The following is a 15,111-nucleotide window of genomic DNA, read 5'->3' on the forward strand; positions in this document are numbered from 1 at the left end:
TCTTAAAATTTATTTTAATCATATCACGTTTTTCACGTCTAGTAAGACAAGCTTACGTCAACGGATATTCTCATTTTAGTAATCATGTATGACTTATGTAATATTCATATCAGTTCTTGGTATACAACGATAAAAATATTAATTTTGCATATTCTAACTTATTAGCTAAGTAACAAAAGAATGCATGTTTTGTTGTCGTTGACAAATGATGAATATCCCGTCGGGCAAAATAAGCATCATAAAATATAATTGCTATATACGTATAATCTTATTTCTTTTTATTCATTGAACAATTTATTTGTATAGCTTTAATAATCCCCTTTACTCAATGTACAAAAATAATTAGTTTCATAGTATCCATTCGAAATAAAACTTACTTCAAGCAAGCAATGACCGAAGTTAATAAAGATTTTAAGAAAGTAAACATACCCGTATTTTAGTGGAAAGTACTACTGAAGGAATGATCTATCATCTTTGATAATAAGTTAAATTACATGTTGTTCGTAACAATCCTCAGTGATAACCTTACATTTTGAATCGAAATCAAATCTTACACAATATTCCACCTAGTGCAAGATCGCTTGAAAGACCAACATTAAAGACGACATTAACTGCGATGGAAAAGATTAATCATCTGTGGGATTACGATGCTGATAGGAAGAGTTTGTTTTACTTTTTTGTCATTTTCCTTGTCATCCAATCCTGTTTTTACTCACAAGTAGAAACTTCGGTTAGTGTCGTATACTCTTTTTTTATAACACATATGCTAAATATTTTCAATGGCAGCTTCTATTCAACATATCGGATGAATTAAACAAGTTTAAATCACTTTTGCGCTAAGATTGATTTTAGCCAATAATTCATCACGCTATTTTAATATCTCAAACTAATTTGTTCATTTTTCAAAGATTTTCCACAGTAACCATAACTTTTAGTAGTCCTATTTTTATTTTCAAAGTTAATGAATTTATCTTGTCATTTCGTGCACCTAACACAATTGCATTGTACGTTTGTTAATATTATACACAGCACTTCATAATTTCAATCATATCAACCTTGAGTATTTTCGTTAGTATATCATGGCTAGACTTTATATGGTTATAAAGTTATCTGTATTTCAGTGAAATTAAAAATTTCCATCTTCTTTATGATTTTACATAGATTAACTTAGCTTTAGCAATGATTGAAGCCTTCCTTTATCATGAATGATAACGCATATGCATATAATTAGAACGATTTATCTTTGTCTCATGACTTTGATTCTAGAATTAAAATTAGATTTCACTTTGAATAACGTTACAAGTGAAGTTTATTCACTCATAGATCACACAATATTTTATTATAAGCCCATTTAATCAGTTGTTGACTTACTATATTTGAATATATTATCCCTTCTAAATATTTTTATTTGGAAAAAATGACGTATGTATTCGGCTAATTGGAAGCTATTAGAATATGAAGTATAACTAATCTCTGTAATAATACCCTCGAAATTTCTTAATCAATTCGCTAATCGATTAAGAATCTGATCTGAATGGAGATATGATAAATAAAATAGATAGGTTGGATAAACAGTACAATAGCAGAAGGTTATTTTTGATATCTTTTTAGAATTTAATGTAAAGTTAATATATTTCATATATTGCAGTTTCTGTTTAATCCTAATCTTAAGCAGTAATTCTTTAAGAAACGTTTACGAGAACCAACCTTTAAGTTTTAATTATTATTGGTTTCCCTGCTTTTACAGTCAACCATCGATATCTAATTCTTTACTTAAATCTGAAGCAATCAAAATATTGTAGTCGATATCTTAATTATTTAAATAAGAATGTAACAAATCATTAACGTCTATGCTAACAGTAAACAAACTTACAGGGATAACCTCTTAATTAAATTCAAATATTCTATACCATATGTGTTGGTATATAATGCTACCAAAAATGTTTATGACAAACAGGATATATAAAGGAATAGAAAGGATTTATTTTATCTATGTATAGTGTATAACGCTGACACTAAAAAACTTAGCTAACACTAAATAAGTACCTGAAAGATACAGTAGCATCTCATAAGTAACAGAAATTTGTGCTATAAAATTAAAAATATTTTTCCATTCATGCTAGTAAAGACTGAACGCTATATTATTGTTCATTCTTAATTCTATGCGCAACCAAATAGCGATATGGTTATAAATATACAACAAACAGAATATGAATTTGAAATCAATAATATGAAAATATCTGTTTTATGGAAAGAATTAGAATGGATTACTTTACCGCCTTAGCTATATTTTGATGTTTTAGTTGTATGATAAATCTGATAGCACTAAATCAATATAAAGAAGTTGAAAAAGATAAGTTTTAGGAATCAGCTTGTAAAAATGATTCACAGCTCATCGTGCCATCGATAACGCCAACTACTATCAGGATGTAGTGGAATCATTTTCTTCGATTGCCAAATTCCTTAGTTAAATTATTAATGTTTTATCAAACGTATAGGAGATAAAAATATCTACTGTTGACTTTCTTCTGCAATTATAATTTGCTCTCCAATTCGACACACATATAGATGCATATGGTAATTTAATTTCATTGACAGACTAATCTTCATTATACAGATATTGCTTTTATGGAACAAATGACCTTTCTAACAATTAATTAGTAGGAAATTAAATTGCCTATAGAGCTTCATTTACGTACAATATATAGACATTCATACAGTAGATATCCTGAAATTGAAAAATGATTTACTTTATCATAAAATTGATTACACCATAGATTCAAGATCAGGCTTCAGAGGAAAATACCCATGAAGGTAAGTTCATTGAATTAAAGTAAGAGCCGTTGGCATTATAACTAATACCAATTTTCCTGTATCGGTTATTGTCTAAATTACGTCTAATTAAAAATAGAAAAACATAATCATGTGATAGTTTACAATATCATCAATACATATGTGAAACAAAGATCAACACATTACCTTCTTTACAAGTCAATAAACTAATCAATCGTTTAATGCCGATAAATATCTCAATAAACGATGCAAAAATATTATCAATCATACTGTTCACGAATTAATTAGCTAATTAATAAATCGTACAATCTTTTAATATAATTCTATCAAACTTTGCAACTTTAGACGATCACTCTTCAATTCGCTATCAATGTCAAGAAGGATGGATTTTAATTTTCGATAAATGTTATATGATTATTCGAAGACGGGTAACAGTTTTTACAGCAATGTATTGGTGTGCTAGATACAATGCACATCTACCTACAATTAGTTCCGATGCTGTCCTAGACGGCTTAATTGCTACTTTCAATTCAAGTGTAACACAATATTGGATTAACTTGTTTAAGACATCTAATGACACTAGTATTCATTGGAAATGGCGAAGGAATCCTGAGTCAGATTATTTTCGATGGGCGGTAGGTCAGCCTCAGCGAACTAAATATAGCAGGCATTGTTGCATTTTCAATGGTTTGCTTAATCCATCCGGTTTTGATGACGTAAACTGCTATACTAGTGCCAGCTATCTATGCCAAAAAGGTCGATAATGATTAATAAATAAGTCCTCATTTTAGTGCCGAAGATTCAAATATCCTAATAAAAGGAAATTTTTGGATTAAATTACTAAACGATTATATATTATACAAACAAATTCAGAACCATTTTATATTTTATTTTCAGATCCGTTAAAAGTCGGTTACATTTCTGATGATTCTGTCTCTACTCTTGTGCCAGAACATCACAATTCCAAAGGTTAGGACAGATCAGAGCTTAATTTGAAAAATATTTTCATTTCTTGTAATGATAAATTGCAGTATTTCTAAAGAATATCATGAATATCATGATATCTCATCTTGCTATATCCTACAGCTTTTTAGAATTACTTACTTAGTAAGCATTCATATTACTATAGATGCATCGATTATATTAATTATTTAATAGAAAAACTTTACTATACAGTAAGTATCAGTCACGATAATCATAATGTAAATTGAAAAATACTTCTTGCTATTTAACTTTATCTGTAATTAGTTACCGTACACAATTACGCATTTGAAATTATTGCATATTCAGCACATGCTGATCAATAATGCCTCCGAAAGTATCAGTTATTTCATAATTTATTTCTTCACCTGCTTAATGAAAAATACGCATAATATGATAATAACTTACTATTATAGATTTGTATGGGCCTGTAAATTAACAAATTATTGACAAAAAATTTACAGGTAGCCTAATTTCAATGAATAGCTCTTTTACATCATTCATTAATACCGATGATTCGTACTTTATAGAATAGAAAATAAAATTTACCATCGTTAAATAGATATGTAAAAGTTGCATTTTATGTATTTACTATTATTAATTATGGGTATCTTAATAGTATTCTAACTTACTAAGTAAGTATCGAATATTACCGTGTTACAATTCTCCTTTGTAATTAGAAAACTGGTCTTAAACACAATCTTCACTCGTACTCATATTCCCAACTAACTTAGGGACCTATCGTAGTTGAACTAACTCTCAACTACACAAATAAGCTACTATTGAGTAATAGGTTTAAATACTTCACTTTATTTACGTTAATTTTAGTCGTAAAATGCACTAAAGAAAAACGTAAGAATACTCTTAGCAATAATAGTCAAGTGATCCTGCAAGTGACTAAATGGAACTGAGCAGCTAAGCCAGTGCTTGGCTTTTTATAGTATCGGCCTACGCCGATGGAGCACTTGTGAATATTCTTGGCATAACGAATTACACTGTATAGTATAATACCGCCATGAATAAATAGTAAAAGGATCTCAAAATTATGTTGCTATTATGGTAACTATCTGATCTGCATATGTTGATACTATGAGCAATAGTAAGTTCATTGATGTACCATATCTATCTAGCAATGCTTAGTAAAGCAACGTTATTTATATGTTGAACAAGCTCAAGCAAAATTTTGTTGTAATAGCAATAATATTCAATTTTTGTAATTTTTTACTTTCCGATGCGTGCAATCACTTTTCTGCAGAAATTTGATGCGCGCATAATACGGAAGGCTATTTTTCGAGGACACTATACGTACGTACAAACAAATTATCAGTAAAGTATTTTATAAGATTTAAGTAAGACCGCATTATACCTTATCCATCTAGTCATTTCTAGCCAACAGCTAGCTACATTCTTCGCTGAATTAATAGATTAAAGGATTATTCAATCACCATCCATGCTGGTAACAAGGTTTATAAAATTGAACAATTTACGCTTTCTTGATTTTAAGCTGAAAATGTTTTAAATTTTCAATTACTACTGTCATAAGTAAAGTATTGGAAACCTTAATATATACGATCATTGCTATACTATTGAAAGAGCTTTACAAAGACAATAGCATACCTTAATCTCTTTATTGGCCAAATTTTTATCTATATCTTCATCTATTTATCAATCAACTATAATTTTATACCATAATATCATTCTGTCGCCATCTAATCATCTAGTTTAAGGCACATCTTAACCTACTCTAATAATGTTACTCAACTTTATAGGTAGCAACGGCAATTCTTATCCTAGTGTATCCATTGTATCCTCACTTTCAGCTGATTTGGTTGGTCGTTTGTTACGATTGATTTTCTTTACTTAAATCGAGCATTAGATCACAAATTGAATTGATTAAGATTACCTATCGTCTTAATCTAGTCCTAATGTATATTAATAGTTTTTCCTTTTGTATCTTAATTCGATGTTCAACTAGCTAAAAGATTAAATAAGTTCAATTAACTTATATTTCAAAAATTATTAAAAATTAGATGTTACAGGATCCAATCATCATCCAAATGAATATTTTTTCCGGGCAACTGGTGCCGATTGATGGAGATTTTAGAAGTAGTACAATTTTGAACAACTTGAATTTTATTGCTAATTCTGAAGGCTCAAGATTAGTATATACTACTTCCTCCGATTACTCACTATATGCGATGCAATCAACAAGCTTAAGTTTTACATCATTTACCGATTACATTGAAGATAGCATCAGCCAGCATATTAGCAGTTTTAAAGTGGGCAAGACAACTTCAGTGGTGCTCAGCCAAAGTTCTTATGCAATTAATGATCCGCTAGATAGTTCTTTAACTACAGACGTATACGAACAGAAAAAAGTTTTCGCTAAGGAAACGATTAAGGTTAGCGCCTCAAAAACCGTCAAATTTTCAGACAGCACCTATCCATCAAATCTGTATTTATATGATGAGACTTTAGCAGTATCTCAAAAAAATAGTCCTCCTGTAACAAGTTCTATGTCTTGGATCTATTCAACAATGGCTAGTGCGTCCTTGCGGTGTTCTGATTTATTTTATAAATATCTTGTTACTTCTATTGGCGACCAAAAACGATCAGAGGTATTAGTATATGCTCAAACTAGCAACTTTATATCTGAAATAGCAAAAAAATCCTATTTTAATAATTCATCTACGACAAAAATAAACGAAAAAGCATCAGATGCAGTTTATGATGAAAGTACATTGCTATTCGATTTAAATTATCTCTCGGAAGATACTTCACCAAGTCTAGATCTTATGAATGATGAAATATTGCCGAGTCCAATCTACCAAGATTATCATACATCATCGAAAGGAATTGATAGTGATGATTTTGGATTATCGTTACCCTATACAAATAAAGTCGATGCTCTTATCTTTCAAAATGAAGATAACGTGGAGTTTACTCAAAATTCGACTGCTAATACTGACATCAACTCTTCGTTGTCAGAACAATTTACGGATGAGCAAATAATGGAGGCTGGTATGAAAATTTAGAATTTAACTGCGAATTAAGATAATATGATTTCTTTTTTCTGTAATATTTAAACAAGCACTAATCAAAATTTTACAGTTATTGAATTTGCTGCTAGTATGCCTGAATTTAAGAACTATGAATTTCTTGAGGTAATAATTTACTTTTAGTTTAACGCAAGAATTACTAACCAATATGATCAATCATTCCCAAATTTACAGTAAATAGAGAGTTTTAATGTTATCCAGGATAGGAGCACGAGCACGTAGGGCTTTTTACTTGCTCTATTTCTATCACTTTTACTCCAATTGTTCATAATTAATCAATGTGCTAATGAATACTAGAAGCATTAAATATCATACTGTTCTTTAAAATAGCTAAAATCAGACACAAGCATTCAGAGCTATCGATTTTGTAGCAATCAAAAATTTATTTATTCTTGCGATATCTTCAAATTATTGTCTATTGTTTCTGTCATATCTACGTTCGATACCTGATGCTTTTAAAAGTCCGACTATCAATATTTACTACAACTGGAAGAAAAAAGCCAGCAATTAGCACTACAATTAAGGGAAATAGAAGCAGCAATAGATACTGTGTATATGAATAAAACGAATCTATTGGGTAAGTCATATAAAGCATCCTTCCAATGAAAATAACGCAGTATCCAGCTACATATCTATATGCATAGTAGAAAGATCACAATCAATGTTAGCTCATCGTATTTATGATTTGCATTTAAAAACTTTTGCTATCATATTTCGTATGACTACCAATCATTAGCAATATTATGAATTTTCAGTCTAACAATAATAGTGCTCTATCGTAGATTACGAAAGATTTGCTTTTATTTTTATTTGCCTTCGCTAAAATAACCTTTATACCAATAAAAAGCTGTAAAGGTCGTTGCAAAGAAATATCGTGACATGAAAAACTGGACCATTTTAAGATTGAATCTTTCGGGAAATGATTCAATCCTCATTGAAATACCAAAAGAACCGATTCAGACGAAATCGGAAGGTTGAATATGAGAAAATTTATTTCTTGATATAGAGCGATACGGCTATAGAACGACAACTCTATAAAATTATAATAAAGTTTAATGTGACCTCCAATTATGTTTAATCAAATTGCGTATATCAATAAAACTTGATCAACTGATTACGTAACAATTACTCCGTTCCATGCTAATTTTCCAGTTTATATATTTTTATGTATCTCTTTTTATTTTTAAAAGATGACTATGTCATTATTATTGCTTGGGCAATGGATATGCGTAATACTTCATTAAGAAAAAGTTTCAGGTATTATTAAGTAACTTAATTACGCCATCCTATAATGGAAAATGGATTTATTCTGCGATAGATTGAGCTATTGTAATTGAATGCTGCCAGATTTAATATCATATTGTTCTCGATAGAAAGTATATCCATTAGATTCATTTATAAAACGGTCAAAGTAGAGTTAGATCTCTTCTATTTTGAGATATTGGTCTCTTCGTTGAATTACTCGTTCATTCTTTCATCCTACTGATTATTATTGCTAAAGTATAATAAATCGTATGAGTGAATCATGTGATGTATTGCATTTATTATAATCCATTAAAATTAACTTTCAGTATTTAAATTTGTATTACAGTTGATATCCAATTTTTTGATGCAGTAAAATTTATAAAAATTTATGTTCTTTGTTGTTAACCAAGGATTAAAGTAGCTAATGGTTTTTGCAAAAATTTTTGTAATATAACAGAATGAGACGTGAACAAGTTAACGTTGGAGATTTGATAGCGTCATGTATAGTATATCCAAGCAAGGACTATACGCATGATTTTTACATGAAACCAGTATCTGTAACATTTCGAGGAGTCGAGGTAAGAAATGATAATCCAAATCACTTTATAAAATACTTTAAGATATAAGCTTATGAATAAGCTAATCAATATTTACATTCTCATATCAGCGATTAAATTTTGCAGTAGTATTATTTCAATGTTAGTAAGATTGAATATTTTAATCGATTACAGATTCCATCAAATCACGTCAGTAGCTGTGGCTTCTTGACCCCATCGTATGTATATTTACGCGTATGCTTTGGTGATTTTTAAGATTATCGTATGAGTATTTTATAAGCGGCTTACGATAATATTTTAGTCGATGAACCCCATTGAATATTATTTAAGTTATTTTTATTATGTTAATATTTATAAAACGATGATTAGATCAGCTTGGAATTAGCGCTCATGCTTTATAGTTTGTTAATTACTAAAGGACATAATTTTAATTGTTATTATAGAGGCAATTGGTCAATTGAAGGGCTACGAACAGCACATCTCAATTCTACTCATATAATCTGCTTAAGTAATCATTTAACAAGCTTTGCTATCCTATTTCAACAGTCTGATGTTATCGTAAGGCTTTTCAATCAATTATTAAATTTAAACTTCTATTAAATAATAATATTTGGCAGTACACTAAGAATAATTATAGAATCTCATGCATGCTATGTCCCGATTTATAGATTCCTAATCAGCATGATCATATCTTAACCATCATAACCTATGTTGGCACGATAGTCTCGTTATTTTGTCTAGGATTAACTATTGCAACCTACACCTGCATCAGGTAATGCCAAGAATTGAAACGATATTAATCTAAGGAGACTAGATATTTTTACGCCACTTTAGTAAACTTTATTCAATTTGTTTATTGTGCCTTTTATACTTACCGTAACTTTATTTTCACTATTTCAATTATCATATTGAGTTATAAAAGGTATTTGTTAAATACTTAGTAACTATAGAAGCACTGAAAGCTAGTACGCATAGTATTTCACCTTAAACCAACATGATGCGAATCCGGTCATTTAATTAAATTATAACAGACTAACTATGCTCATTATTTGATTAATCCAGACGCTTTCATAGCCTCAAAGGATTTGGACATGCGAATTTATCACTTAGCATTTTAATATCTAACATCACCTTTATAGCTGGCATAGATTCTTATGATGATAAGGTAGGAGTAGAGTAGAGACAATATCACCGTAAATTCAAGGAACGACGGTGAATAATATTTCTTTAATAGGAATAGATATTTATTTGATAATAGTATTAACCAAAATATTAACCTCCATCATCAACATACAGTAAGATCCAATAAAATGATATCATAAACCTGAATAACTTTCGTATTGAAATTAGATATCTTGTAGTGTGATTTCGGTCATACTGCACTATCTGTTTTTGACAACTTTCTGCTGGATGTTGGTAGAAGCGTTAATTCTCTATCGTAAGACATTAGAACTATCCAATGTTTTTCCATCAACAGCTAAGAGATACTACTTCCTGGTTGGATGGGGTAACTAAATTTATAGCATTTAATGCAGCACTTAAAATATTTGATCTTCAATATTAGGTCAAAATGTACGCTAGAATTTACGACATGATGTTGTTTAAGAATACTTTGAGTTGTCGAAATTTAAAATATTGACATACTTCTGCATAGGATCACCAATGGTTGTAGTAATTATTTCTTTCATTGTAAACTCTAAAGCTTATGGAAAGCAAAGGCGGTAAGCAGTTTAAGAAAATTTCAACTAATTTTGAAAATATTTTTAATTAATTTAAAAGCAATGATAGACAACTCCTTTCGCCCAGCTTATGACAAAATCAGTAGCTCTTGTCGCTAATTAATATTTTGTTCTGCCATTCGAATGCTATTCTAAAATTATAACAGTTGTTGGATGGCTAATGTCGATGGATTTATTTGGTCATTTATTGGACCTCTGCTTGTGGTATTGTCAGTATGTATTCCTGTTTAGCCAAAATATTGGCAACTCAAACAACAGTTAATAAGCATACGCTAACGTAATTGTTAGTTACTGTAAGCAATCTTACAATTTAATTTAATATGCAGTCATGCTCAAATAAGTAATTTCAAAATATTAAATCTTTTGAAAGCAAAATAGTCATTGGACAATTTATCTCAATAAATGTCAAATCAAGATTACGCTCGTAAACATTTTATTTTCGCTTACTTATTACTTGATCAGATTAATGTCGTAATTTTGGTTCGTGTTATGAAAGCCCTTCTAAGCCTTCAACTGGTAATTAGACAATCAGAAATTCAAAAAGTGAAGTTAGTCCTAGCATTATTTTTGTATTTGTATTGTGATATCTTATACTGTAACTTTATAGCAGCCAGCTCTGTTAATCTAATAATTCTCTAGTTTATTGGTGTTTCAATATTATTAAAGGTAGAGGTGCACTATTAACTATTCCACGTATATTTTAGGACAACTATTAAAGCGATTATCTCGCTACTACCTATTTTGGGGTTAACTTGGTACTTTGGAGTTGCATTCTATTGGACAGGCTCAGTAGTATTTGCCTACTGCTTTGTCATTTTTCATAGCTTCCAGGTAATCGATTATCATTATCCATATAAGACATTTTCGATTTAGTAGATGCTGTCTATGGCAGACAGGATATTATACACGATGTTTAAAGTTCAGATTCGTTTATGTGACTGTATTATCTTGCCTTATATGATAGCAGGCTTACTAAGAGTGATTAACAAGTTACAAGCCTCAGATCTAACTGTGTAATATGTGCAAAACTGTATATTTAAAGCACAGTTTGGTGTACGGATTCGGCTAGTACCATATTAAAGATGTAGTTTATGCACTTAAAATAAATTTCCAAAATACTATTTTGAGAAGCAATATAGTTTTTTCACAAGGAAATGATCTTACATCTTCTATTTACAAAATTTCTAGGTATTTAGAAATTAATAGAAACATTGAAACATTTACTATTTTGACTATTTTAGGGTGTGTTCATGATGTATGTGCTTTGCCTGAGTAGTAAAGAAGTAAGTACATCAACTAGAAGTGATTGTATTGACTACATAAGCACAGAAAGAGTTACATGGCAATAAAAGCTAATAATAAAGCTTGTAAAGTAAAGTATTTGTCTTTTGTTAGCTGCAAAGGTACTTTCAACAGTATTAGATAAGTAAGATATTGATACTTTTAGATTTATGATACGATACCAGAACGTAAAGTTTACTTTTTATGATTTCTATTCTTATAGATGGTACTAATTTCTATTATAATTTGTCTAGTGGACGATTTTCGGCAGTAACGTAAATCATTTTGACATAGATCAGTTAGCGATTTTTTGTAAGATTTAAATACGTAGAAAGTTATCCTTACAATAAGTTCCATTCATAAGTCTCCAATGGAATTTATTTGCATAATTTTTCGACGTTGAATTATGGAATAAGGTTTAAATTAATTCTTTCATATATTTACCGGCTATATATATTAGATTCGCCTATATTATCTCAAAAAATTTAACAACATATTCTCCGTGGACAATACTCGAATTCATTCCGCATCTTTTGTAAGACCATCATTTTAAGATATGAATTTTTAAAGTTTAGACTTTTATTTTTAATGTGATGATTACTTAAAATCTAGTTCTACCCAGTGCTAATCTTCATCAATGAGTAGCCCTACCATTCGAAAATAAATAAATAGCTACAACAAATAAGCTTGATTAGTAATCAAAAGAATTGGACTCGTAGATCTTCTACTTCTATAGATAAAGATAGATTCGTAACCTTTCAAATTATTCCTTACTTTTTTTTGTCGAATTAATAAACTTTTCGTTTACAATAGTATTTACCGGATTGATGCGAGCTGATTATTTCTAAATTTGACCTTATATTTTTAACAGGTCCATAAAAGAAATATCAATGTATCTAAAATGATGAGAAGAAATAACATGGTGGCGCAACAATCATCTAGCTAGATAAATTAATGATGTTAATATTATCATACTTTTTGTAATTAAACTAAAATAATATATGTCTAATTCATTCAATTTATAAGCTATTTAATCTCTATAGTAAGTACTTTGACTTATATAACATTGTAAGAATTAATAGACTAATGCTCTATAAAAGATGATACTAGAATTTTTAACAAATGCTTCGAATGGACATTTTTAATTATATTCGTATTTACTACTTATTTTCCATAAAGAATTAAGATTTAAATTTTGCTATCTACCGGTGCTGTAATCGGTTCTCCATCGTAAGTCATTCCAGTAAAAGTTTTTAACTTTAATATTATAGATGTTGAGCTATCGTTGACGTTAACTTGCTCTTAAACAGCATGTGTCTATGAAGGGATTGAATATCTATATATATAGATCAATACTGTGATCCTATGATTCCTACAATATATTTGCTGTATTTTTGTGCAGGCAATCATAAATGGTGGAAAGTATGGTTTTTATTTCAGAGTATCGGCTAGAAGCAACAGATAGACCATGTGAGACTGGTTAGCAAGTCGATTCCATAAGTAGTACTTTTACGCATTTGATAAAGTTGCAATGGAAATTTTACAAAGCGAAAATGATTGAATTTAGATCATTAAACTAGACTTAACATTGCCATTAATATAAGTAAGCGGTAATACACTATTACATCATCTATTTCATTGCGTATGATTTATTAATAAATCAGAAAATTTAGGGTTATTTGACTTTTGGCCCGTACTGTACCGGAGCATAATTGAATTTTTAATATGGAGGTCATACATTTCACCTTGAAAAAATACTGGGTTAACCACGCTACACTCCATTGAAGGGAAAGGAATATCAAAGACAAATTGGAGCCATATTTTATAGTATTGATGACATTATATACGCATTAATTAAAAGGTAACACCATCTGTATAACATTTCGAGTGGTTCACGGATATCACAGGGGGCAAGCAGCACTTTGTACATGCTTTAGGTAGTGGATACTGATTTAAATAATAATTTTTCCTTGTATTATATTAAAGGTTAAGATATTATAATTACTGATACAAGGGAAGCATTAGCATACTTTCTTTCGTTAGCTTACAGCGCTTGGATATTGTTGTTGTAAAGATAGGCGTAGCTAATGTTACTTTATGGTATACTGCATTAACGATCGCTGTCAATTTCATGGCAGTTTATTAAATGAACCAATACATTAAAGTATAACTGATGATATAATAACTTTTGCTGCACATCATTTGGACGATAATTTTGCAGCTAAAATTTTTTAATGTACAGTACAGTCCAATATCGCAATACAGATGTTTAATAAGCAAAAATATTAGTTTTTGAACAACGTAAATTTACTTTTGGACAACAGCATCAGTAATCTTTCTAATAATTATATATATTATATATGACTTGGTGACCTTTCATGTTTGTTCAGGCCTGATTCGATATAATATTCATGCTTAAAAGACATGAACATCTAGTCTAAAAAGTATCCTACGACCTAAGAAAGGACAAAGAACATCATTTAAACGAATATTATATAATTAATATTAAATAGATTAGTTTGAAATTAAATAGATTAGTTTGAGATAGTTTACATCGTTCCGAAGCTTCCTAAGATTCTAAATAAGATGCCAAATCATTTAATCCAAATGTGATTGTAGTGTATTTAGAATATACTGTAACTATATTCTACCCTTAAATATAGACATGTTGTATTGCTCTTATATTTAGACAGATCTACAGTCCGCTTACTCTACATTCATATATAGACTACTGTATTTAGTTATTACGGTACTCGCTGTTTTCTACAATCATCTGCTATTTTGTAACCTGTTATGGCATATGTTGTATCTAATTCCACAATCCTATTCTCTGCATGTGCTCTATCTTCAAAACTATAAATACCGGCGATTTCTACCTCAGAGTTCATTAGCCTCTCAGTTAGTCTTCTAGTTAGTCTTTCACAGTCTAATACTTCTACTCGTTACTCACGACAGCTTGCATCCTAATCTACATAACTACCTCACTGTACTTCACATTACTAACCTACAATAAGCATAATTTTTATAACCCCTTTGTTGTAATAATTGTAAATGGCGACTAAATCTCAATCCTCTGAGATATTGAACGCTCCATCACAGTGATAAATAAACTTTTTTCAGCTGCCATAGAAAGAAGTGGATAAAGTGCAAGTGAAAAGGCCTTTCTGGCACCTTAGGAAGGCTTCTAAATTAATCTAACAGTAATTTATATCATTCTGAAGCCTCTTACAGTGCGAGATAAAGATGGCAGATTATTTAATGCAGGTCTGATAAATATAATTTTTATTCTAACTACCATGGAAAGAGGTGGAAAAATACAAGTGAAAAGCCTTACCGATTTCCTAGGAAGACTATACTAAGTTTAGTTTAACTGCCTAACCTAAAATAAGGTAATAAAAGTTGAGATCCGATTTACAACAAAAATTTAACAACACCCTGCTATGATATGCCTCTAGT

General features: G+C 29.9%; 1 protein-coding gene across 1 annotated transcript; it reads left to right on the forward strand.

Annotated features, from left to right (window-relative positions):
- Nucleotides 1–2,182: 2,182 nt before the first annotated feature.
- TRIADDRAFT_52030 (uncharacterized protein) lies at nt 2,183–12,601 on the forward strand (the record flags this gene model as incomplete). The annotated part of the gene is made up of 18 exons (XM_002107954.1): nt 2,183–2,185; nt 2,778–2,814; nt 3,139–3,432; nt 3,691–3,762; nt 5,544–5,602; nt 5,805–6,795; nt 6,886–6,938; nt 7,296–7,410; nt 8,024–8,090; nt 8,536–8,656; nt 8,810–8,853; nt 9,079–9,193; nt 9,304–9,407; nt 9,698–9,800; nt 10,837–10,922; nt 11,079–11,205; nt 11,616–11,657; nt 12,527–12,601. The coding sequence occupies 18 exons, from the start codon at nt 2,183–2,185 to the stop codon at nt 12,599–12,601; spliced, it is 2,508 nt and encodes an 835-aa protein (XP_002107990.1).
- Nucleotides 12,602–15,111: the final 2,510 nt, after the last annotated feature.

This window comes from Trichoplax adhaerens, genomic scaffold (assembly GCF_000150275.1).
Source record: "Trichoplax adhaerens TRIADscaffold_1 genomic scaffold, whole genome shotgun sequence".
Classification (NCBI taxonomy): domain Eukaryota; kingdom Metazoa; phylum Placozoa; class Uniplacotomia; order Trichoplacea; family Trichoplacidae; genus Trichoplax; species Trichoplax adhaerens.